Source organism: Ahaetulla prasina, chromosome 18 (genome assembly GCF_028640845.1).
Source record: "Ahaetulla prasina isolate Xishuangbanna chromosome 18, ASM2864084v1, whole genome shotgun sequence".
Classification (NCBI taxonomy): Eukaryota; Metazoa; Chordata; class Lepidosauria; order Squamata; family Colubridae; genus Ahaetulla; species Ahaetulla prasina.
This window is the reverse complement of record NC_080556.1, coordinates 10,268,898-10,295,000: the sequence shown is the minus strand read 5'-3', so window position 1 is coordinate 10,295,000 and position 26,103 is coordinate 10,268,898. Positions and strand designations below refer to the sequence as shown.

General features: G+C 48.3%; 1 protein-coding gene across 1 annotated transcript in view; it reads right to left on the bottom strand.

Annotated features, from left to right (window-relative positions):
- The window catches only part of PADI2 (peptidyl arginine deiminase 2), a 46,672-nt gene that overhangs the window by 7,221 nt on the left and 13,348 nt on the right, over positions 1 to 26,103 (bottom strand). Inside the window, exons 4-12 of the mRNA XM_058160992.1 lie at positions 24,977 to 25,038; positions 19,680 to 19,797; positions 16,322 to 16,447; positions 13,174 to 13,352; positions 10,548 to 10,651; positions 8,564 to 8,675; positions 7,051 to 7,158; positions 1,948 to 2,099; positions 289 to 433 (exon numbers count right to left, since the gene is read on the bottom strand). Coding sequence (XP_058016975.1) covers positions 289 to 433; positions 1,948 to 2,099; positions 7,051 to 7,158; positions 8,564 to 8,675; positions 10,548 to 10,651; positions 13,174 to 13,352; positions 16,322 to 16,447; positions 19,680 to 19,797; positions 24,977 to 25,038 — 1,106 coding nt within the window. The remainder of the gene's footprint in view (positions 1 to 288; positions 434 to 1,947; positions 2,100 to 7,050; positions 7,159 to 8,563; positions 8,676 to 10,547; positions 10,652 to 13,173; positions 13,353 to 16,321; positions 16,448 to 19,679; positions 19,798 to 24,976; positions 25,039 to 26,103) is intronic.

Sequence of the window (26,103 nt, the reverse complement as noted above, 5' to 3'; positions counted from 1 at the left end):
CTCAGACAAGTCACAGGAGCTCACCCCGTTACGTGGCGCTAGGGATTCGAACCGCTGAACTGCCGACCTTTTGATCGACAAGCTCAGCGTCTTAGCCACTCAGCCACTGTGCCCCTCAGGTGGCATACAAATTGTTTATTACTACTACTATTATTACTACTCCTACTACTCATCTCTAGGGGTGGAGGAACTCTTTGGAAGCCTAGCAGAGAAAGGCACCATAAAGCTGCCCCAACTGGGAGAATGCAGGAACACAAAAGTTTTAGAGGAAAATTATGCCATCCTCGCCTTCTTGCCAGGGATGGGAACAAAGGTCACAAACTCGTCCACGTGGCCGACGGTCAGCCAGTCTGAATACAGCTCCACCGGGGACTGGACCCGTTGGGCCTTGAGGAAGTCGCGCACCACCTTGGTCATTCGGCGTCCCCCAGACCTAGAAGGAAGGAAGGAAGGTAGAAAGAGAAAGATGAGAGAAGAATGGTTGGGAGGGAGGGAGGGAGGGAAGGAGGGAGGGAAGGGAAGGGAAGGGAAGGAAGGAACGAAGGAAGGAAGGAAGGAAGGTAGGTAGAAAGAAAGATGAGAGAAGAATGGTTGGGAGGGAGGGAAGGAGGGAGGGAAGGGAAGGGAAGGGAAGGAAGGAAGGAAGGAAGGAAGGAAGGAAGGTAGGTAGAAAGAGAAAGATGAGAGAAGAATGGTTGGGAGGGAGGGAAGGAAGGTAGAAATAGAGAGATGAATGGTTGGGAGGAGGGAAGGAGGAGGGAAGGGAAGGAAGGAAGGAAGGAAGGAAGGAAGGAAGGAAGGAAGGTAGAACGATGAGAGAAGAATGGTTGGGAGGGAGGAAGGAAGGAAGGTAGATGAGAGAAGAATGGTTGGGAGGAGGGAGGGAGGAGGAGGGAGGAAGGAGGAGGAAGGGAGGGGAAGGAAGGATGGAAGGAAGGAAGGAAGGAAGGTAGGTAGAAAGAAAGATGAGAGAAGAATGGTTGGAGGGGAGGGAGGGAGGGAGGGAAGGGAAGGGAGGGGAAGGGAAGGGAAGGAAGGAACGAAGGAAGGAAGGAAGGAAGGTAGGTAGAAAGAGAAAGATGAGAGAAGAATGGTTGGGAGGGAGGGAAGGAAGGTAGAAATAGAGAGATGAATGGTTGGGAGGGAGGGAAGGAGGGAGGGAAGGGAAGGAAGGAAGGAAAGGAAGGAAGGAAGGAAGGAAGGTAGAACGATGAGAGAAGAATGGTTGGGAGGGAGGGAAGGAAGGAAGGTAGATGAGAGAAGAATGGTTGGGAGGGAGGGAGGGAAGGAGGGAGGGAAGGGAAGGAAGGAAGGAAGGTAGAAAGAGAAAGATGAGAGAAGAATGGTTGGGAGGGAGGGAAGGAAGGAAGGTAGAAATAGATGAATGGTTGGAAGGGAGGGAAGGAGGAAGGGAAGGAAGGAAGGAAAGGAAGGAAGGAAGAAAGAAAGAAAGGAGGAAGGAAGGTAGAAAGAGAAAGATGAGAGAAGAATGGTTGGGAGGGAGGGAAGGAAGGAAGGAGGGGTAAGAAAAGAATGGAAGGGAGGAAGAAGAAAGGAAGGAAGGAAAGGTTGAGAAAAGAATAGTTGGGAGGAAGGAAGGAAGGAAGGAAAAAGGGAGAAAGGAAGAGTTGACAGAAGAATAGTTGGGTGGATGGAAGGAAGGAAAAAGGGAGGAAGGAAGGGGTGAGAAAAGAATAGTTGGGAAGAAGGAAAGAAAGAAGGATAAAGGAGGGAGAAAGGGAGACGTGAGAGAATAATAGTTGGGTGGGAAGGAAGGAAGGAAGGAAGGAGGGACAAGAGAAGAATGGTTGAGTAGAAGGAAGGAAGGAAAAAGGAGGGCGGAAGGAAGGAAATGAGAGAAGGAAGGAAACGACGAGCGTGCGGAAACAATATACTTCAAAATAAATAAGCCGCATTTCCTAGCTTCCGCAAACTTTTCCCGCTTACGTGGGGAAGCTGCTTCCAATCAGGATCCTGCCCAGAGGATATTCCTTCCCGTGGACCGAGACTGGGGGGCTGACCTCCAAGTTCCCAAAAGAGTCTAAGCTGTTGACGACTTCAAAGAGAGGTTCCTGTGTCACGTAGCCAAAATCCGGGCCCTGGGGAGGGAAAGCGAGAGGGGAAAGTTTCAAGGAAGATGCCTACCTGAAGGGGACAGGTGGGTCTGCCATCGTAAATGCTTCGGGATGCTTCTCTTCTGCTGGCATCGTGCCATAAAATGCGGGAGGGAGGGACGAAGGGAATGTAGGGGGAGGCGGAGGGACGAAGGGAACCGGAGATGCCAATCCAGAACAGACCAGAGCATCCAAGGACATGAGCGTGAGAACGGAATGGGAAACTCCACCAAAGAGGAGCCCAAGCTTAAAGCCGTTACCGAAACACCAACATTCAAATACAGGTCCTCGAATTGCGACCACAATTGGGCCCCAAGTTTACGTCGCTAAGTGGAACGTTTGGTAAGCGAGTTCTGCCCCATTTTTTTCAGGCCACCTTGGTTAAGGGAATCGTTGCATCTGTAGTGTTAGTAACCCAGCTGTTAAGTGAACCTGGCTTCCCCATGGACTTTGCTTGTCAGAAGGTCGCAAAAGCGGATCGCAAAAGACTCCGGTCGCAAAAGACTCCGGGACACTGCAGCCGTCATAAACATGAGTCAGTTGCCAAGTTGAATTTTGATCATGTGACCATAAAGATGCTGCAAAGGTCGTGTGAAAAACGTTCATAAGTCACTTTTTTCAGGGCTGTTGTAACTTCAAGTGGCCGCTAAATGAATTGTTGTAAGTCAAGGACACTTAACGAATGGTCAAGGGGGGGAGAGCCTGAGAAATAGGAAAAAAGGCAGGAAATATTCAGATCCGTTTTTGCTTATATTTTAATCACTTCATTTTAATAAAAGGATACCTTCTATTATGAATGGGAGTCGAGAGTCTTTCTTCCCTAAATGCCCAAGCTGGGACAAGCCTGACACCCTAGCTTTGCATTGCCAGGCACACAACGGATTCCTGGGGAAGATTCAGGTCACACAAGGCCCTTGGCAAGTACTGCAATACCTTCCAACAGGGAGGGGGAAGGAAAGGGAAGGAAAGAACGAGAAGGAAGGGAGGAAGGGGTGAGGAAGGAAGGAAGGAAGGAAAAGGAAGGAAGAAAAGAAGAAGGAATGGAGGGAGGGATGGGGAATGGAAGAGAAGGAGGGAGGGAGGAAAGAGAGATGAGAGAAGAATGGTTGGGTGTATGGAAAGGAGGGAGGGAGGGAAGGAGGAAGGAAGGAAAAGGAAAAAAGGAAGGAAGGTAGGAATGGAAGGAGTAGGAATGGAGGAAGGGATGGAGGGAGGAAGAAAGAGAGGAAGGGGAAGGAAGAGAAAGGGAGGGAGGAAAAGAAGAATGGGTGGATGGAAGAAAGGAAGGAAGGGAGGGAGGGAAGAAAAGGGAAGGAAGGAAAAGAAAAGGAAGGAAGAAGGAATGGAGGGAGGAAGGAAGAGAGGAAGGAGAAGAAAGAGAGGGAGAAAAGAGAGATGAGAGAAGAATGGTTGGGTGGATGGAAGGGAGGAAGGAAAAAGGGAAGGAAGGAAGGTAGGTAGGTAGGTAGGAATGGGGAAAGGAGAGAGGGAGGCGAAGGAACGGAGGAAGGGATGGAGGGAGGAAGAAAGAGAGGAAGGGGAAGGAAGAGAAAGGGAGGGAGGAAAAGAAGAATGGGTGGATAGAAGAAAGGAAGGAAGGGAGGGAGGAAGGAAAGAAGGAAGGAAGGAAGGAAAAGAAAAGGAAGGAAGAAGGAATGGAGGGAGGAAGGAAGAGAGGAAGGAGAAGAAAGAGAGGGAGAAAAGAGAGATGAGAGAAGAATGGTTGGGTGAATGGAAGGGAGGAAGGAAAAAGGGAAGGAAGGAAGGAAGGAAAAAGGAAGGGAAGGAGGGCACGTGTCACTGGAGAAGCTCCTTCAGAGCTGTGCTCTCCTGCTGTGCGCAAAGGGAGCCTCACAGCTTCCCCCAGAGTAAAAGGTACAAAACTATCCTTCTGCGCATTCTGCCATTCAAGAGACCCTTTTCTGAAAGGAAAACACGTCCAACTTCTCCGCCAATTACACCTGTGGAATCCGGGCTGTAAAACTCCTCCGTAGTCAAGCCACCAGCCCTGATGAAGCCGCTAGAGGGCTTTCCCTTCTTGCAAAGAAATCTCAGGGCAGGAAGGAAAGAGGGGGAGAGAGAGAGAGAGAGACAGAGAGAGAAAAGGACAGAAAAGACTTTGAAACGGAGACCCACTTGGGTCCAAGGGAGCCTGCCAGGGTGGCTTTGCTGCGAATTAGGCGGCCTGCATCCAGGCGACGCGGCTGTAATTCCATCCACCGGATTGGACTGCAGGAACAGACCAGCAGGAAGGGCAGTCTGTCCGGTCGGGTATGCTTGTCAGAATCCTGTGCCAACCACGGGAGATTGGCAGCGGGTCACCGACGACGTCTTCATCTCGGAGGCGAGGCAGGAAGAAATCTTCAAGCTTGAGCAAACGTCTCTGGTTGGCACGGGAGGGGCACACGTGCGTGTGCCCGTGTGTGCCTGTGGCCGAAGCTTTTTGAGAGAGGAAGGCGGGCACCAGGCAACGGTGGGTTCCACTTATCTTCGCTACCAGTTCGCTATCGGGAGCACGCACGCACATGCCCAGATTGTCCTTGATGACGTCTGGGAGGGTAGGTGGAGCCTCCTGCTGCTGCTACCGGTTCGTGCGAACCGGTAGGAACCCACCACTGGCACCAGGAGACGCTACATATTCGGGAAAACCTTGCACAATCGTTCCACCACCTTTCGTTCCTTGCAAATTTCCCCAATCCTTTCCCCGCCCCCCTCCCCGTCCCACAGCCGGGCTCATAAAGTGGGGAGAGGCAAAGCCGGAGAGGGGCTTGAGTTACAGCCTCGGTTTCTGCTTGCTTCTGCTAAAGTTAAAAAGGGCCATTAAATCTCAAGAGGTGTGGAAAGAAAAGCCGCCGCCTTTCAACTTGGCCGCCTCGTTCCTTTTTCAGCTTTCTTGCAAATTCCCCGGGGATTAACAACCTGCCTTTGCCAATCCCTCCAGGCACTTACACAGAAGCCTCAAACGTGTCTACATGGTTTTAATGCATGTTTGACTCATGGGGCAAATATCACCAAGTTGGCTGCTGGGCTGCCTCACCAAACAGTGAAAGGAAATAACGACAAAGCCCTTGGCCAAAGGAGCGCCATCTTTGAGCACAGACGCCTCCCAACAATTTCTTTTACTATTTTCCTCCACGACAACAACTTGAGGTGCACAAAAAAACCCGACTGAATAAGGCCAGATACTGTATCTCTAGAAAACTGCGCAAAATCCCGAAACTCCATCCTGATCGCTACCGAATTCTCTTCCTGCTGTTCTCTGTCCACTGAGAAATGAATTCTTCCTGGTCTCGTTTTTTCCATTAAGTGTCTCTCAAGAGGTTATGGACAGGCACTTATTATCCAGCCGGTAGTGAGAGAGTGAGTTTGTCAAGTAGCCTCATTGGAAAATGAGAAGGCACAAAGGCAGAGGTGGGGGGGGGGAGGTGAGGAGAGGAAAGTTTGAACAAAAGAAGCGGTTATTTAATATTTAAGCACTCTGGCTTCTTGGTTTTCCTTCAACCGCTCTGCAAAACAAACCGCAGGAGGCTGGTAGAATTCCCCCCCCCAAACTTGAACTCCGTCAATTAACCTGGATTTTTGCAAAGTGAGAGACGCCTGATATTCCTTCCTCCGTGACCAATTCAGGGGTGCACGTCCTCATCAGAGGAGCAGGAGAAATGATGGATTTCCTGCCCTGAGGAATGGTTAGCCCACGTACGGATAAGGAGCGTTTTCGTGCAACACTAGTGGTGCCTTGCTCTCGGCTCCGGTTACCAGCTACGCTTCGGAAACAGCCAAGTTCTGATGCCTCGCGGCAAGAGATTTGATTAAACGTGCAGCACCCCCCCATAAAAAAATTCAGGGGTGCCTGCCGAAGCGTTGCAGGGTCCATATTGGGGACCGTACGGAGTTTAGGGGTCTGCATGTTTGCGCTTGAGGAGGGGGGACGGGAGTCCTTCACGAAGTCCTTGGTGTAGGAAGTCTGGGCATTCCCATTCTTGGCAGGACGACTGTCGCAGACGCCCTCCCAAAAATATGAGTGTCCAGTTCATACATTCCGCTTCTGGACGCCACAGATTGACATGGGACCTTGAAAACGAGCCTCTGCAATCAGAGGGTCATTAAGGCTGGATTCCTGCTGCATTGTGCCTGCCGGGAAAAAGTCCCCAACATCCTGTGGGTTTAAGAGGCTAGAAGCTTTATTGACAGGATCAAGATTTGGCCGCCAATCCTTTGCGCACAGAACGTAGAATGACAGAGCTCGCATGTCTTCTAGTCCAGTGATGGCTAACCTTTCTGCCGTCACGTGCCAATAGTGAGGGGAGCGTGGTGTGTGTGTGTGTCATGCACGCTTATGTGTGCCCACACCCATAATTCAATGCGCCCTGCCCCCCCCCGTGCATGTGCAGGTGCCCCCCCAGCTTTTGGCACACGATGGCATGGTGGGCCCAGTAGGCCCATTTTTCACCCTCCCGAGGCTCCAGAGGCTTTCTTGGAGCTTGGGGAGGGCGAAAATAGCCTTCCCCACCCACTCGGAGGCCGGAAACAGCCAGTTTCCAGCCACTTCAAGTTCTGAGCTTCTCCGAACTCAAAATTTCCGCTACCGGTTCTCCCGAACCTGTCAGAACCTGCTGAATTTCACCCCTGGCCTGTATCTATGCAGTTGTTTTTTCCTGCCTAAGTATAAAGCCTTACATTTATCTACGTTGAATTTCGTTTTGTTAGGGTCCATTGTTCAAGTCTGTCAAGATCTTTTCCTGACAGATGCTCCCTCAAAACCGCAAAGTGAAAAGCTTTTTTTTTTTTTTAAAATCTGATTTTCCCGCCCATTTGCTATCAGTCTTCTGCTGTTTACTCCCTTAAATCGTACTTTTAGTTTTCTTTGCCACTGAGGAATGCCCTTGGCTCCCACAACAAGGTCGCTAAGAGAGGAAAGTCCAGCCGTAGCTCTTACCAAAATCTCTTTGACGGCAAAATATTCGAGGCCTCCGTTCCGCGGAGAGTCCAAAACCACTGGGAACTGCTTGTGAGGCGCCTGAATGTAGCCAAATTCAATCTCATCCTGCAAGAGAAGGAGAATCAGGACCACGGAGGTTGCAAGATTCTCTATAGCTGAAACGCAGGGGGGGGGGCTTGAAGGGAAGAAGTGAGGTGTGGGGAGATTGAAGGCATGGCTAGGGGATTCTGGGAGTCGACACCCCACATTCTTGAGGTTGCCAAGTTTGAGAAAAAAGGCTGCATTTGGGAAGTCCCGTGAACCAACAGTCACCAACTGGAGGTCCGTGGACCACTGGTGGTCCGTGAGAAAATTTGGGTGGTCCGCAGAAAAATTATTTGCATTTTTTAATGTTGCACTAAATCAGGGGTCCTCAAACTACGCCCCCTGGGACAGATACATGCAATGAACGTTTGTGTTGCCGCAGAGAGTCTCCCCCTTTGGGGTCTTTTTGTGTGGGTTGGAGAGGGGCAGAAATTCTGACTTGGGGTCTGCTTCAGCCTCCTGGTGCAGGGCTTTGGGCAAGGACTGGAGGGAAATGCCGCTGGTGGTGAAGAGCCGGAGGGCCTTGTTTCACTGGGACTGCCTCATGGCCTGGAACTGGCTGACCATCTCAGCCCGCTGAGCCTCCAGGCGCCTGTAGCTGGCCTTGCATTCCCACAGGTCTTCCCGATGCTCCTAGTCCTCAGTGAGGTGCTTCTACTGAGCCTCCTTCTCGGTCAGATCCAATTTGAATTGAGCTGTTTTGCCAACTCTTTCTCCTGGTGGCTGCTTAGCTCCAACAACTGCTACCTATTGGGGCCCTAAGGAGTTTGGGTGGGGAAGCGAGGAGTGGCTGGGAGGGGAGGGGCGAGTAGAGGCTGGTGAGGTGCCCCTTGACGTGAGTGCCATCAACTTGGCCACTCCCACCCAGTTACATGACCACTCAGCCACTCCCACCCAGCTGGTCACTGGGAGATCATATTAGTGGCCTGCAGAATTTAAGATTATGAATTTAGTGGTCCCTGAGGTCTGAAAGGTTGGGGACCCCTGCCATGAACAATTGAGAAGATCATCACGGAGAGAATCTGCCTATGTGGTTGCTAAGAGTTGATGTTGACTTGATGGCCTATCATCATCCTCTTTAACTACTCCATAATCCCTCGCGGGGTGGAGTCTGGGCAACTGAATGGAGCTGAAGGTTTACTGGCCGGATGCCTTGCCCGTCGCCATTGCTGAGTTTCGTTCAGCAGATATATTCTCATGGTGCCCAGATAGAGAAATAGCTGCCTCAACCTAGGATCGAACTCACAGCCTCTTGATCGTGAGGCGAGAGCTCCACCTCTAGGCCACCGCACCACTTGCTGACTTGAGGGCCTACAATCAACCTTTATCAAACTATGGAGAATTTTGATGGGAGACCAAAAGACACGCAGTGAGCATTCACACCCGCTTCCAAGAAGTGCACCTAGCCACAGCCACCGGTGCTAACCTGCATCCATCGGTCGCCACGGTTCATATACCGAGAGCAAACACTGATCTTGCATCCGGCTTTGCTCACCAAGCTGTTAATCTCCTTCAGGAAGAGATAGTTGTCCTTGACACTGTGTGGAGGGAAGGAGAACAAAGTCAGGTGTCGCTGGAGTCCCTGTGCAACCTTCCCTTGAAGAGGGCATCATCTGGTACCCATGGCCCACGCACGCCTGGACCCACTCAGTCCTCCAAGAAAAAGAGCTGGAGATACAGAGGCTGTCCATCTTGGCTCTACCAAAGCTCAAGTCCTCCGTTTTACAACAAAACTTCCCTTATGTTATGGTTCTAATAAACATAAGAAACCACTCTGTATCTCCGGCTCTTTTTCTTGGAGGACTGAGCGGATTCAGGGAGGGAAAGAAAGAAAGAAGGAAAAAAAGGAAAGGAAGGAAGGAAGAAAAAGAAAGAAAGGGATGCCTTGGTAAGGCCACACTTGGAATATTGCATCCAGTTTTGGTCTCCACGGTGTAAAAAAGATGTTGAGACTCTAGAAAGAGTGCAGAGAAGAGCAACAAAGATGATTAGGGGACTGGAGGCTAAAACATATGAAGAACAGTTGCAGGAACTGGGTATGCCTAGTTTAACAAAAAGAAGGACTAGGGGAGACATGATAGCTGTGTTCCAATATCTCAGGAGCTGCCCCAAAGAAGAGGGAGTCGGGCTGTTCTCCAAAGCACCTGAGGGTAGAACAAGAAGCAATGGGTGGAAACTGATCAAAGAAAGAAGCAACTTAGAACTAAGGAGAAATTTCCTGACAGTTAGAACAATTAATAAGTGGAACGACTTGCCTGCAGAAGTTGTGAATGCTCCAACACTGGAAATTTTTAAGAAAATGTTGGATAACCATCTGACTGAGATGGTGTAGGGTTTCCTGCCTAGGCAGGGGGTTGGACTAGAAGGCCTCCAAGGTCCCTTCCAACTCTGTTGTTATGTTATGTTATGTTATGTTATGAGGGAGGGAGGGAGGGAGGGAGGAAGGAAGAAAAGAGGGAGGAAGAAAGGATGAAAGAAAGGAAGGAAGGAAGAAAAAGTAAGAAGGAAAGGAAGGAAGGAAGAAAGAAAGAAAAAAGGAGGGAGGGAGGGAGACAGGGAGGAAGGAAGGAAGAAAGAAGGAAAGAAAGAAAGAAAAAAGAAAGAGAAAGAAAGGAGGAGGGGAGAGAGGGAGGAAGAAATGAAGAAAGAAAAATAAGGAAGGAAAGAAAGAAATAAAAGGAAGAAGAAAGGAAGGGAGGGAGGGAGGAAGGAAGGAAAAAAGGAAAGAAAAAGTAAGAAGGAAGGAAAGAAGGAAGGAAGGAAGGAAGGAAAGAGAGAGAAAGAGAGAAAAAAGAAAGAAAGAAAGAAAGAAAAAGAAAGAAAGAAAAAAGAAAGGAAAGAAAGAAAGAAAGAAAAAGACAGAAAGAAAGGTATATAAGTGATGGGATTTGTTTTAAGTTTGTTCACCACACAGAGTCATTTGTTGATGTGAGTGGCCATATATGGGTAAATTTAAGGAATAAACAAACACACAGGCACAAATAACACACACACACACACACACACAGAGTCCTTGACTTTATACCATCAGAATTTCGATCGCTGTGCAGCTGCTGTCATGCCTAGTTTCACGACCTTTGTTTGGGGCCACAGTGGCGAAGCCAATCCCTGCCGTCGTTAAAACGAATCACACGGTCGTTAAGCCAATTCAGCTCCCTTGGCCCCATCGGCTTCGCTTGTTCCGAAACCCGGCAATCAACAATCCCATGATCCAGGATACCACAACCCACATATATATATACTCCGCTTGCCAAGCACCCGAATTTTGATCACGTGAGGAGGCCGCAACGGTCGTAAGTGAGAGGACTGGTCACCAGTCCACTTTCTTCGACGCTGTTGCAATTTTGAAAGTCGTAAAAGGAACGGTTGTTACGTCGAGGACAACCTGTACATTCCTTTCGGTCTTTTACCTGCACACGAAGACACTGATGGGCGGTAAGATGTTTGGGGTCATGATCCAGGGCGCGACCCGGAAAACCACAGTATCGGTGAAGATCGGAGTCTGCGGAATACCCTGCGGGAAGATTTGTTTTAAAAAAAACAAACAAAATTAAGAAATGCGACCCCGGAGCCTTTCTAGTGTCAAGCATTCCTGTGTAAAATGGATCTGTTTGTTTTTTTAAAAAAATATTATGAAAAACAAATTTTTTAAAAACTCATGTTTTTTGGTTATTTAGAATAGAATAACAAGAGTTGGAAGGGACCAACTCTTCTAGTCTAACCCCCTGCTCAAGCAGGAAACCCTACACCACTTCAGACAGATGGTTATCCAACATCTTCTTAAAAACTTCCAGTGTTGGAGCATTTGCAACTTCTGGAGGCAAGTTGTTCCACTGATTAATTGTTCTCACTGCCAGGAAATTTCTCCACTTATGACTGTATGACTGTAACTGTCTATTCTATTCTATTCTATTCTATTCTATTCTATTCTATTCTATTCTGTTCTTAGAATTCTTGATGAAAGTATCTTTTCTTTTATGTACACTGAGAGCATATGCACCAAGACAAATTCTTTGTGTGTCCAATCCCACTTGGCCAATAAAAAAATCTATTCTATTCTATTCTATTCTATTCTATTCTATTCTATTCTATTCTATTCTATTCTATTCTATTCTTAGAATTCTTGATGGAGGTATCTTTTCTTTTATGTGCACTGAGAGCCTATGCACCAAGACAAATTCCTTGTGTGTCCAATCCCACTTGGCCAATAAAAAATTCTATTCTATTCTATTCTATTCTATTCTATTCTATTCTATTCTATTCTATTCTATTCTATTCTATTCTATTCTATTCTATTCTAATTGCTTCTCTCCTTGATTAGTTTCCACCTGTTGCTTCTTGTCCTGCCTTCAGGTGCTTTGGAGAATAGCTTGACTCCCTCTTCTTTGGGGCAGCTCATGATATATTGGAAGACTGCTATCATGTCACCCTTAGTCCTTCTTTTCATCAGACTAGACATAACCAATTCCAGCAACCGTTCTTCATAAGTTTTAGCCTCCAGCCCCCTAATCATCTTTGTTGCTATTCTCTGCATTTGACAAAAAGAAAAACGCAGAAGTGACCTGCTCAGAGGAGGCAGGCGTCCGACACAAATAAATAACTAAATAACCCCACGGCTCCCTGGCAGGATTTCGTCTTGCAAACATAATTAATTGGCTAATTGGTAGGAGAAATTGAAAACCGCCGGCATTTGGACGGTGGAGAGAAACGGCCAGGGAATGATGGACTAACCTTCTGGACAAACGAGTGAGGTTGGGTAGCTAGAATTGAGACGCCCAACTGTTAGATAAAGGCTAATGAAATTTGCATTGTTTAGGCTAATGAAATTTGCATTTTTGGGGCTAATGAAATTTGCATTTTTTAGGCTAATGAAATTTGCATTTTTGGGGCTAATGAAATTTGCATTTTTGAGGCTAATGAAATTTGCATTTTTTGAGGCTAATGAAATTTGCATTTTTGAGGCAAGGGGATACATCTGATTCCCGGAAGAGCCCCAGGTGGCATTTCAAGCAGGCCGGCAACCCGAGAAGGCGACCAACAAGTAATGTAAAAACAAGCCTCCATTCCTGGCTCAATTGACACAGTTCAGGGGCAGGCTGGGCAGTGAGAAAGCAAGGGTGCCCCAGGGCCGAGGAAGGCTGGCGCTGTAGGGGCAAGGGCAGGCAAAATAACGCAACTCTTGCATTGGTGGGAGGTGGCAGAAAAAGGCATGTGAAACAGCGGGTGCATTGAAAGCCATGATTTTTCTCCTGGACAAAGCAGGGGTGAAATGCTCCTGGTTCAGACCGGATCTCCCGATCCGGTAGTGATGGCGGTGGGTGGTTCGGAGAACCGGTAGCAAAAATCCCTGCCCCAACCCCCCATGCCCAGCTGAGCCACGTGATCATCAGAGGGTTTTTTTTTTACTTTTAAAAGCATTTTCTTTGGCCGAAAAAATGCTTTTAAAAGTAAAAAAAAAAAAAGGCTCTGATGATCGCGCAGCTCAGCTGGGATTGTCAGAGGCTTTTAAAAGCATTTTTTCTACAAACTCTTCAGCCAGAGAGGTTGTAGAAAAAATGCTTTTAAAAATAAAAAAAAAGGCTCTTATGATCGCGCGGCTCAGCTGGGATTGTCAGAGGCTTTTAAAAGCATTTTTTCTACAAACTCTTCGGCCAGAGAGGTTGTAGAAAAATGCTTTTAAAAGTAAAAAAAAAGGCTCTGATGATCGCGCGGCTCAGCTGGGATCGTCAAAGGCTTTTAAATGCATTTTTTTCTACAAACTCTTCGGCCGGAGAGGTTGTAGAAAAAATGCTTTTAAAAGTAAAAAAAAAAAAAGTTGACCACGCCCACCCAGTCACACTACCCCTTCCATCAAGCCACACCCACAGAACTGGTAGTAACAAATTTTACCCTGGGTCAAAGCCATGTCGGCCTCAGCTGTGCCAGAATGGCAGGATTTCCAGAGAGTCTTTGAGATGGGGAGGCGGGGGGTGGGGGAGACACAAGGGACGCCAAGACCACCCTCGGCGACCAACCACCTTCCGCCCAGAGACCAACCTCGGCCATCGGCTCCAGTAGACTGACGTGGACAGAGACGAGCCCGTCAAAACTCTCATCCGGGAAGCGCAGCCCCTCCACGAAGAACTCCAGTTCGGCCGAGCCCCCCGTGTACTTCACCACGTGACTCAGTCTCCTCCTGCCCAGAATGTGGATGTAGCGCTGGCCAAAGAATGGATCTGGAGAAAGGAGGAAGAGAAGGCATGAGGCCAGGAGTGAAATGCTCCCGGTTTGGACTGGATTGCCCGATCCAGTAGCGATGGCGGCGGGTGGTGGGCATGAGCCGCGGTGGTGCAGTGGTTAAGAGTGCGGTACTGCAGGCCACTTCTGCTGCCTGCCGGCTGCCTGCAATTTGGCAGATCGAATCTCACTAGGCTCCAGGTTTACTCAGCCTTCCGAGGTGGGTCAAATGAGGACCCAGATTGTTGGGGGCAAGAGGCTGACTCCATAAACCGCTTAGAGGGGGCTGTAAAGCACTGTGAAGCGGTATATATGTCTAAAGGCTATTGCCAGTGGTGAAATCTGAACCAGTCAGCTGTCTCCTGTTCCTCCTGCTCCTCCTCCTCCTGTGCAGAGCGCACCACACATTAAACATGAGGGGCGCCCGCATGCGCGCGGTGCCAACCAAAAGGAGGCATGGGGTAAGTAGAACCGTTTGTGTGCGTGATCAGCTATGGCGTGCAATCTTTTTTTTAACTTTTAAAAGCATTTTTTTACAACCTATTCGGTATTCTGTTCTGGGAAGTCTCGGGGGGGGGGGAGGAGAAGGGGGAAATGGGGGGGGGAAGGGGAAGATTATAAATTGATTGATTGCTATTGTATAGGAATAATGGTAGAATTAAATAAGTTGGAATGGTGTAAAGTCGGGACTGCTCGGTAACCACTCCTGAAGGGAAAGGGTAAGGAAAGAGGAGTAAAGAAGGAAGAAAGTAGGTAGGCAGGTGGGTAGGTAGGAAAGAAGGGAGGGAGAAGAAAGGATAGGAGGAGAAGAAGGAGGAGAAGATAGAGGGTTAGAAAGGTAGTGAGAAGTGGGAAGGAGGAGGGGAAGTAGGAAAGCGAGGAGAAGGATGGTGGGGAAAGTCGAAGGATGAGAAGGGTAGAAAGGATTAAGGGAGGGAGTGGCGGTCGTGCAGCCCTGATTGAGTATAATTTGAGTATAGGATCGATTGCTGGATAAGTGATTGTATTGTACACTGGTCAAATTGTGGGAATTATTATGGAAAATAAAAAATTTTGCCCTGGAAAAAAAAAACTTAAAAAAAAAAAACTCTGACGCGGCTCAGCTGTGATCGTCAGAGCCTTTTTTTTTAACCTTTGAAAAGCATTTTCTACAAACTATTCCTACCATTCGGGCAGGAAAAGCGAGCAAGCGAGCCGCAAAGAAGCGGCAAGCGGGTGATTGAGTGGACATGGGGGGGGGCAGGGATTTTTGCTACCGGTTCTCTAAACTACCCGCTGCCATCGCTACCAGATCAGCTGATCCGGTCCGAACCGGGAGCATTTCACCCTGGCTATTGCTATTAGGTTCAGGATTACCTACTTGGATTATGTACCTGCGAAAGACAAGACATTCTTCTGACTTTACAGAAAGGAAACTGAGGCTGACCGCTATGTTTCCAGGGGCACCAGAAGAGAGATTTCCCGAAGATAGGCATGTTTGTACGTTTAATGAGCTTCAGGTCATAGGTGTCCTCCAGCCTTACATTTAGGAAATGGAGACTGGTCTTAGTAGAGAAAGTGTTGTGGTCCTTCAGCAGCCTACGGAGCTGGCAACGGAGCCAGACAGCAATGAGGCTGAGGTGAGGCCAGGGCCATCGGGGTGTGATGTGCGGACTCCGGAGCCTCCAGAGACTGATAGTAGTGAGGCAGAGGAACAGGAGGAGCCTGTTCCTAATGCACGCATGAGAAGAGCTGCCAGAAGGCAAGAGCAGCTCAAGCAAAAAGGACAACTCGGGAGTAAGGCCAAGAGATGATTGGCCCCTCCCATAAAGCTTAAAACAGACCAGCAATGGCGTTTGAGCTTTGCCGGAAAACAGCGTTGGTAGCTTCGTCTTCTGCTTCGTCTACATCTTGCCTTTATTTTTGTGACTTCTGAACTTTTACCAAGAAAGGCCTTTGGCAGTTTGCCTAATTGGACCAAGGTTTGCGATAGGACTGAGGAATTCGTGTTGGGAGGCATTTGTTTTAATTTGAGTTGAACGACGCTGGGAATGAAATAATTCTCAGCTGTTCGAATAAAGTTTGTTTGTTTTTTCCACGGACTGAGTTTCTTACTACCTACTTGGGCCTGGGTCACAACAGTAGGAACCCAGAAGAACAGAGATGTTGGGGAAGATGGTTCTGGAGGCCTGGTTGACATCTGCCCCCACGTCAGCTCCTCTCCTCCAAAAGGACTTTGTGTAATCTGCAGGAAAGCAGCTACCCCAAGGGCATTGAGAGGTCTCCTGAGGAAGAGACCAGCCAAATGGACATGGGCCTGCTCAGATGTCCTGATCCCCTGGCAAGGCGGCCACCGGGGTATCCTGTTGCATTTGTGGACCAAAATGGGACACATCCACCATCTCTTCTTGAAAGGAAAAAAACAAACCAAACACGAACCCTCAAGCGAACCCTCAAGCGCTCGTGAGCCACTGAGTTTTATGACCTCTCACCTGGCTGGCCCTGGTTTGCGTTTGAGATGGGAATTCGTAGAATGGGAATTGTAAAATTAAAAAAGGCTTTTGTTTGTAGGAATGAATGAGGCAGGGGTGGGATCCTACCGGTTTAACAACTGGTTCGCTGAGAGAAAATTCACCTTCCGCATTGCTGCCAGTGAGGAAAACAGCTAATGCGTGGCAATCCACTATGCCGCGCCGATCAGCTGGGCTTCAGAAACGGAAATATAGGCGAGTATAACGCAGCGGCGGATTTCAAAGTCAGAGTGAACCGGTTCGCTCACAGCTGATAGTCGGAGCTAACGGTTCAGCCGAACCGGTCCGAACCGGTGGAATCCCACCGCTGGAATGAGGGTGGTTGCCTTCAGGGAAGTGTGGGGTGGAGCCTTATTGTAGGGCCATTTAATCAGAGCAATAAAGGACCCTAATCGATGCCTCCCTCGGCCTAGGCAACCCGGGTCATAACACAGGGGGAGAGCAGGAAAGGCACTTACTCTGCAGGTAAAAAACGCCAACCTTGTCGGAGTCCGAAATTGGAATGTGGAGAACCATCTCATAGCCAGTGGGAAGCCGGTCTGGGCCTTGCGTTCTCAAGATCATCCGGGACATGTCCTCCAGATCTGGGGGTTTCAAAGCCCAAGGAAGAAGGAAGAGGGAAGTTAAGGGGAGGGGTCTTTGAGAGAGGGTCTGTTCTGTCCCCCCCAACCACAACCAAGAAGACACGTGTTGTGGCTCCCACCCCCGAACCTGGCCCCATGCCCGAAAGTGCCTTGGAGCTGGGCCTGTTGCCAGAAAGTGATTTGGACAGTGAGGGGGAAGGGCTGTCAGGACTTACCTCGGAAGCACCGGCCTCCCTGGATCAGCTCCAGGAGCCAGAAGCAGGCCAGGCGAAAGAGATAATGAGGCCTCCTTCCCCTGACTCTTCCCAACCCCCAGGCCACGCCTGCAGACCCAGCTGACAGCAATCAGGCTTGGCTCAATCCCAGGTTTTGTAGGCAGGAGAGAAGGGAACGACAGAAACAGGGGAGGGGCAGGCCTAGGAAGTGCTGAGTCACGGAGCCACACCCCACAGGATATAAAAGGCAGCAAGAGCTGGTGTGTCTCTTTGTATCAGGCAAATCCACGGATTGACTAGAGCTGAAGGTTGTGACTCACCAGCGTCTTGGCAGCTAACGAGGGCTCTTGGCAGACGCTGGCTCTTTTGCTGCCAGAGCTGATAAGAGCCGGCTAATTAAGCCATCGTTCGGACGGAGGCGAGGAGGACATAACAACACACGAGCTGATTATATTTGCCAGCAGTTTATTCCTATGACAGATATCAGTTCTGGCAATGAACCTGCGATTGCCTGCCAAGTTCTCTTATCTCCTCAGAAGCTAGCATAGCTGCAGGTCATTGCTGGAGCAACCAAGAGTTCAGAAATAAACAGAAATCCAGAAGCCAAATTCTTAGTCTCGAAATATTGCAGCCAAAGTTTCCAAGAGTCAGTTTTTGTCCATCACAAGAAGCTATAGAGCAGCTCCTCCTGCTTTTATACCCTGTGGGGTGTGCCTCCGTGACTCAGCACTCTCTAGGCCTGCCCCACCCCTTCTTTTGTTGTTCCCGCCTCTCCTTTCTGTGATGTCTGGGATTTAACCAGGACTGATTGTCAGCAGCTGGGTCTTGAGGTATTGCCTGGGCGGGGGGAAGGTGTGTGTCGTGTCGTGTCCCACTCCTCCGCTGACGACCGGCTCAGGGAAATCCGAATCAGGCGTGCCTCTGCAGCTCTGCCAAAGTCCTAGCAAAGTTCTCAAGGCAGGCAGGAGACCAGAAAGTGACTTCAGCAAGATATGTTAGACTTTGCCTGACTCAGAGAATGCCAGAAAGCAGATCCTTTATATAGGCCATGGGGTGTGGCTCCATGACTCAGCACTTATCCAGGTCTGCCCCTCCCTTCCTTCTGTCGCCGCCGCCTATCAATTCTTCTGAAGCGAGGGTCACTCCAGTCGGCAGCTGTTGGTAATTGACCTCCCTCAGGCTCACATGCTGAGGGGGAGGGGGAGGGGTCTAGTTGCTCCGTTTGCCTGGACATGGAGCCAGGGCTGGGGCCGGGAGGTGCTTCCTCCTCCTCAGCCTGTCTGGGCATGGAGCCAGGGCTGGGGCCGGGAGGCATACTAGGACATTCCTCAGCGTTCGGAAGCAGATGAGAAGGCCCCGGCTGCGGTGAAAGCGGGCGAGACACAACAGTGTGGGAGAAAGAGACCTCCTCCACCTGGCCTGCCTTTGGGACCTGGAGCGGAACCAGAGAGGAAGGTCCTGCAGAGGGAAGCCCTGTCGGCTCTTCCCCCTCACTCTCTGAGTCACTCTCTGCCAGGAGGCCGGGCTCGGGAGCCGAAGATACAACAGGGTCTTTCTGGAGAGAACGCTCTGATCAGTCCATGGAGGAATCAGAGCGCTGGGCAGACCAGGTCAAATGTTTTATCTTATTTCCCAAAGCGAATTCTGGGCTTTGCAGTTTCCCATACAGGTAGTCCTCGACTTAAAACAGTTCGCTTAGTGACCGAAGTTACAAACAGCGCTGAAAAATGCGACTTAGGACCGTTTTTTGCAACTTACGACCGTTGCAGCATCGCTATGGTCACACGTTCAAAATTCGGCCCCTTGGCAGCTGACTCATACTTATGACCGTTGCAGTGTCCCGGGGGTCACGTGATTTCCACCCCCCCACTTTTTTTGTTTTTGTTTTTGCAATCTTCTGACCAGCCACATTCATGGGGAAGCCACTTAACAACGGCAGGGATTCCTTTAAATAGCAGCAGCGGCGAGAAAGGGCGTAAAATGGGGGCAAAACTCATTTAACGACCATCTCGCTTCGCAAGGGAAGTTTTGGGCTCCACCGCGGTCGTAAGTCGAGGGCTACCTGCATTCTCTGTGGTTCAAAGCACGTGACCAACCCTTGGGCAGACTTAAGTCGTGACCCAGTTGGACCGACACCGCCCAACTTTCAAAGGCACCAGGCAGGACACGCCAGGGACTCAGGCTGGCGTTTTCCCGATGCCCGCCAGATGCCAACTCCTGCCTCCATTGTTCTGCTCTTCCCAGAAAATACATTTAGCTTTATTATTTATTTAATTAGATCTCAACACCCCTTCTTCCAGCTCATGGCTCGCCTTTTCAACAAGTTGGTGCAATTTTTGTCTTTTGCTGCAAGAGTTCAAATTTTCTTGCTTAAGACGCAAATTTTTCCTCCCCGGCTGATTTCTTTCCAACACGCATCGCGAGGGCGTTTTAATTCCTGACTTACTAAAGGCGGTTTCTTTTCTTTTTCTTTTTTAAAGTAATGTGTGTGACTTTATTTTGAAATGCAATACGACCGTGTCAGCATTAGGTTTCTGCTTTAAAGTTGACCTTTTTCCGTCTTACTAAATGACAGGGGTTTTACCCCTCAAACCCATTTTTCTTCTCCTCGTTAGCTCCTGACTAGGAAATGCTTGGCTGCATTTAAAACCGGCTCTCAGGTTTTGTGCAATAGAGGCTGAGCTGTAAAATGGATTCCTATCAGCTCCTGAAGAGGAAACTGAAATCCTTTGGCCACCTAATGAGAAGGAAGGACTCCCTGGAGAAGAGCCGAATGCTGGGAATGATGGAGGGCAAAAGAAGAAGAAGGAGACGGCAGAGAACGAGGTTGCTGGATGGAGTCACTAAAGCAGTCGGCGTGAGCTTAAATGGACTCCAGAGGATGGTAGAGGACAGGAAGGCCTGGAGGAACGTGGTCCATGGGGTCACGATGGGTCGGACACGACTTCGTAACTAACAATAACAATCAGTTTTTTCAATTTCAAGAGCGGCTCCAGAGAGATCGATCGTATTGTTACCTTCCTTGGAAAATATTTTCTCATCCTGACAATCCTCCATGCTGTCGAATGGATTTTCTTTGTCACAGTTGACCAACAGGATAGCACCATGGCCGTCGGGGCCCCAGGTCCACGTGGCCTGGAATGGCAGAATTTCACGTTTAAGCAGGTAGATTCGGGCAAGAGATTTATCTATGACATGGTGGGCGGGGTGGGGTGGGGTGGAGAGCCAAGAAAGATTTAGAAAAATTCCCCTAGGTTCCATTCATGGCAAATGTCGAAAGAATTTACATTGTCATTGGGAAGTCATGTTTCCAACACTTGGTGTGCTCCAGAACCACAGGAAAGGGCCAAAATTTAAGGAAACCGTCTTGCATATGATCAATTGTTCTATCCAGAGGTGGTTTCAGCCGGTTCGTCCTGATTCGGGCGAACTGGTAGCAGAGATCGTGGGTGGGCTTGCTCATCATCCCTGGCTCTATGACGTTCTATTTAGGCACGTTTTCGAGGCCGGGTGCATGTGCGAAAGGCGCATGCACGCAAACTGGTAGTAAGAATATTGGAAACCTACCACTAGTTCTATCTATGTCCAGTCCATGCTCACTGTATCAGCTTCTCGAGTAAACCAGCCCGGGCCATCAACTCCACAGGAAAGCTAACAGGAAAGCTGTTCTAGAGTCTATCCATCTTGGAAGTCTTAATTTTGCTGCATTTTCCTGATTTATTGTTACTTGTAAGTTCTCATTCATTTTAAAACTCCTTTTTAAAGCTAGGCTTTTATTTATTTATTTTTGCAATTATGTGGGGTTTTTTTTCAGGGGTGAAATCCAGCAGTTTCTAACAGGTTCGGGAGAAGCGGTAGCAGAAATTTTGAGCAGTTTGGAGAACCGGAAAATACCACCTCTGGTTGGCCCCAGAATGGGGTAGGAATGGGGATTTTGCAATATCCTTCCCCCAGGAGTGGGGAGTGAATGGGGATTTTGGAGTATCCTTCCCCTGCCACACCCACCAAGCCACGCCCACCAAGCCACACCCACAGAACTAGTAGTAAAAAAAAAAATTGGATTTCACCACTGGTTTTTTTATTATACCATTTAGGTGAGATGGGGGTGGTGGTGTAGAAATGTAATAAATATTAAAAATGAATAAATACATAATTTCCTCCTCCTCCTCTTCCTTATAGGCAGGTGTATGCCCGAACCACTTCCAAATATTATCTAAGGTGTAAAAAATGTTCAGAAGAGTTCCCGCATCCCGTATTTATTTATTCATCCAATTTCTATACATTTCTCTGGCTCTCTACCCTCAGTGTCTAGATCGGGCTGAAATGCTCCCAGTTCAGACCGGATCGCCTGATCCGGTAGCGATGGCGGCGGATGGTTCGGAGAACCGGTAGCAAAAATCCCTGCCCCCTCCCCATGCCCAGCTGAGCCGCGCGATCGTCAGAGCCTCTCTTTTTTTTACTTTTAAAAGCATTTTTTTAACAACCTCTTCAGCCAAATAGGTTGTAAAAAAAATTGCTTTTAAAAGGTTAAAAAAAAAACACAGCTCTGACGATCCCAGCTGAGCCGCCTGACCGTCGGAGGCTTTTTCTTGTTTTTTTTTACTTTTAAAAGCATTTTTTTTTTACAACCTCTTCGGTCGAATAAGTTGTAAAAAAAATGCTTTTAAAAGTTAAAAAGTTAACCTCTTCGGTCGAATAAGTTGTAAAAAAAATGCTTTTAAAAGTTAAAAAGTTAACATTTAACATTTGGTGTGTGGTGCGGACTGCGCACGCGCAGCCAGCAAACCGGTAGTAAACCGGTTCAGATTTCACCCCTGGCCTGGATACACCTGGAGACCAGGTAAAGGGACAGTCCCCACTTTTCTGTTTCAGCCTCTGCAGGTGTCTTAGCCCAAGAGCAAGAGAGAGAGCGAGAGAGAGAGAGAGAGAAAGAAAGATTTGAGAGAGGGAACAGTAACCCAACCGAAGGAAATCACTCTCTCAGCAGGGGGGCCTGGAGCCGCATTGGGGAACAAGTGCCAAATTACGCAGAGGGGGCTAACCGCAGCGGGCACCTTTGCCAAGGAGGGGGGGTTGGGGCTACGTCGATCCGAATGCCTTGCGGGCTGTGAAGGATGACCCCATCTGAACCTGTCCCCCTCGGCTTCCTGCTTGCAGAGAAGGCTCTCTTTCGGAAGCTGGGGGGGGGGGGTGGGTGGTTTGTGAACCAGGGACCCTATCCTCAGCCCCACCCATTTCACAACTCTGCCCCCTCACCCCCACCCCCCCCGGAGCCTAAAAGAGAGGAGGCTGGTGTGAACCCCCCCAAGGGATGGAGAAGGAGCAGGCCAATTACGCAAAAAAAAATGTGGAGCGTTGGCTAAAATGTTGCCTCTTAATTTAAACCCGTGGTGAGAGGATATCTCGCAGGGGTGAAATCCAGCAGGTTGTGACAGGTTCTGGAGAACCGGTAGTGGGAATTTTGAGTAGTTCGGAGAACCAGTAGTGGAAATTTTGAGTAGTTCAAAGAACCAGTAGTGGAAATTTTGAGTAATTCAGAGAACCAGTAGTGGAAATTTTAAGTAGTTTGGAGAAACAGCAAATTCCACTCTGGCTGGCCCCAGAGTCGGGTGGGAATGGAGAGTTTGCAATATCCCTCCCTTGGAGTGGGGTGGGAATGGAGAGTTTGCAGTATCCTTCCCTGGAGTGGGGTGGGAATGGAGATTTTGTAGTATCCTTCCCCTGGAGTGGGGTGGGAATGGAGATCTTGCAGTATCCTTCCCTGGAGTGGGGTGGGAATGGAGATTTTGCAGTATCCTTCCCCCAGGAGTCGGGTGGGAATGGAAATTTTGCAGTATCCTTCCCACAGGAGTGGGGTGGGAATGGAGATTTTGCAGTATCCTTCCCCCAGGAGTCGGGTGGGAATGGAAATTTTGCAGTATCCTTCCCACAGGAGTGGGGTGGGAATGGAGATTTTGCAGTATCTTTCCCCTGCCATGCCCACAAAGCCACACCATGCCTACCAAGCCACGCCGACAGAACCGGTAGTAAAAAAAATTGGATTTCACCACTGGTTTTTTTATTATACCATTTAGGTGAGATGGGGGTGGTGGTGTAGAAATGTAATAAATATTAAAAATGAATAAATACATAATTTCCTCCTCCTCCTCTTCCTTATAGGCAGGTGTCTGCCCGAACCACTTCCAAATATTATCTAAAAATGTTCAGAAGAGTTCCCGCATCCCGTATTTATTTATTCATCCAATTTTTATACATTTCCCTGGCTCTCTACCCTCAGTGTCTAGATTGGGCTGAAATGCTCCCGGTTCAGACCGGATCGCCTGATCCGGTAGCGATGGCGGCGGATGGTTCGGAGAACCGGTAGCAAAAATCCCTGCCCCCTCCCCATGCCCAGCTGAGCCGTGCGATCGTCAGAGCCTCTTTTTTTTTTACTTTTAAAAGCATTTTTTTAACAACCTCTTCAGCCAAATAGGTTGTAAAAAAAATTGCTTTTAAAAGGTTAAAAAAAAACTCCGGCTCTGACGATCCCAGCTGAGCCGCCTGACCGTCGGAGGCTTTTTCTTGTTTTTTTTACTTTTAAAAGCATTTTTTTTTTTACAACCTCTTCGGTCGAATAAGTTGTAAAAAAAATGCTTTTAAAAGTTAAAAAGCTAACCTCTTCGGTCGAATAAGTTGTAAAAAAATGCTTTTAAAAGTTAAAAAGTTAACATTTAACATTTGGTGTGCGGTGCGGACTGCGCACGCGCAGCCAGCAAACCGGTAGTAAACCGGTTCAGATTTCACCCCTGGCCTGGATACACCTGGAGACCAGGTAAAGGGACAGTCCCCACTTTTCTGTTTCAGCCTCTGCAGGTGTCTTAGCCCAAGAGCAAGAGAGAGAGCGAGAGAGAGAGAGAGAGAAAGAAAGATTTGAGAGAGGGAACAGTAACCCAACCGAAGGAAATCACTCTCTCAGCAGGGGGGCCTGGAGCCGCATTGGGGAACAAGTGCCAAATTACGCAGAGGGGGCTAACCGCAGCGGGCACCTTTGCCAAGGAGGGGGGGTTGGGGCTACGTCGATCCGAATGCCTTGCGGGCTGTGAAGGATGACCCCATCTGAACCTGTCCCCCTCGGCTTCCTGCTTGCAGGGAAGGCTCTCTTTTGGAAGCTGGGGGGGGGGGGGGTCTGTGGACCAGGGACCCTATCCTCAGACCCACCCATTTCACAACTCTGCCCCCTCACCCCCACCCCCCTGGGAGCCTAAATGAGAGGAGGCTGCTGTGAACCCCCCCAAGGGATGGAGAAGGAGCAGGCCAATTACGCAAAAAAAAATGTGGAGCGTTGGCTAAAATGTTGCCTCTTAATTTAAACCCGTGGTGAGAGGATATCTCGCAGGGGTGAAATCCAGCAGGTTGTGACAGGTTCTGGAGAACCGGTAGTGGGAATTTTGAGTAGTTCGGAGAACCAGTAGTGGAAATTTTGAGTAGTTCAAAGAACCAGTAGTGGAAATTTTGAGTAATTCAGAGAACCAGTAGTGGAAATTTTAAGTAGTTTGGAGAACCGGCAAATGCCACCTCTGGCTGGCCCCAGAGTAGGGTGGGAATGGAGATTTTGCAATATCCTTCCCCTGGAGTGGGGCGGGAATGGGGATTTTGCAGTATCCTTCCCCTGGAGTGGGGTGGGAATGGGGATTTTGCAGTATCCTTCCCCTGGAGTGGGGTGGGAATGGAGATTTTGCAGTATCCTTCCCCTGGAGTGGAGTGGGAATGGAGATTTTGCAGTATCCTTCCCCTGGAGTGGAGTGGGAATGGAGATTTTGCAGTATCCTTCCCCCAGGAGTGGGGTGGGAATGGAGATTTTGCAGTATCCTTCCCCCAGGAGTGGGGTGGGAATGGAGATTTTGCAGTATCCTTCCCCAGGAGTGGGGTGGGAATGGAGATTTTGCAGTATCTTTCCCCTGCCATGCCCACAAAGCCACACCATGCCTACCAAGCCACGCCGACAGAACCGGTAGTAAAAAAAATTGGATTTCACCGCTGATATCTCGTCTTATTCTCCCTGACCTCACCCCCCCACCTCCAAAAAAAAAAAAGGAAACGAAACTCCCACAAAGCAGCAGGAATGTAACTATCAATTTAAACGTGAAGTAAGCATGCAACAATTTTTATGGGGAGAAGTCCTTGCTCAGCTCCATTTGGTAGAAATATTAAGTGTTTAACGTTTACGGCTTGTGAAATACGAGCAGACAGGTGTGTCTCCTTTTAAGGGCCAGCTAAGGCCAGCATCCAGAGACATTTCCAATGACCAAGGGAGATTTAGAATCCGGACGCTTACCTTCTTCGGGTTGTTCTTCTCCACCACGCCATCTTGGTCCGCGTCAACGTCCAGGGAGATTCCTAGAAAGCGAAAGGTTTGGACGTTTCAAGGATTCAAAGAGGCGAAGGACAAACTAGAGCTAACGGCCGGACTGGGCTCAACGCAAGCCTTCCCCTCCAGAAGAGACAAGTCTTCAGGAAACTCGTCTCACAACAGTTTGAGACGAACAACATCAAGGATGGCGATGAGTACAGCACCAAGAACAGAATATGAAATATCTATTCTATTCTATTCCATTCCATTCTATTTCTTATTCTGCTCCTATTCTGTTCCATTCCATTCCATTCTTATTATCTTCTTATTCTTACTATTCTATTCTTACTCTTACTTACTCCTACTACTACTCCATTCCATTCCATTCCATTATATTTCTTATTCTATTCCTATTCCTATTCCATTCCATTCCATTCATTCTATTCTTCTTATTCTATTCCTATTCCATTCCATTCTTTCTTATTATGTTCTTATTCTTACTATTCTATTCTTACTCTTATTCTTATTTACTCCTACTCCATTCCATTCCATTCTGTTTCTTATTCTATTCCTATTCCTATTCCTATTCCTATTCCATTCCATTCATTCTATTCTATTTCTTATTCTATTCCTATTCCTATTCCATTCCATTCTATTTGTTATTCTATTTCTTATTCTATTCCTATTCCTATTCCTATTCCATTCCAATCCATTCCATTCCGTTCATACTATTCTATTTCTTATTCTATTCCATTCCATTCCATTCTTTCTTATTATGTTCTTATTCTTATTCTTACTATTCTATTCTTACTCTTACTTACTCCTACTCCTACTCCATTCCATTCCATTCATTCTATTCTATTTCTTTTTCTATATCTTATTTTATTCCTATTCCTATTCCCATTCCCTTCCATTCCTACTATTCTATTTCTTATTCTATTCCAATTCCAATTCCATTCCATTTTATGCTATTCTATTTCTTATTCTACATCTTATTCTATTCCTATTCCTATTCCTATTTCTATTCCTATTCCTATTCCTATTCCTATTCTTATTCCTATTCCCATTCCCATCCCATCCCGTCCCATTCCTACTATTCTACTTCTTATTCT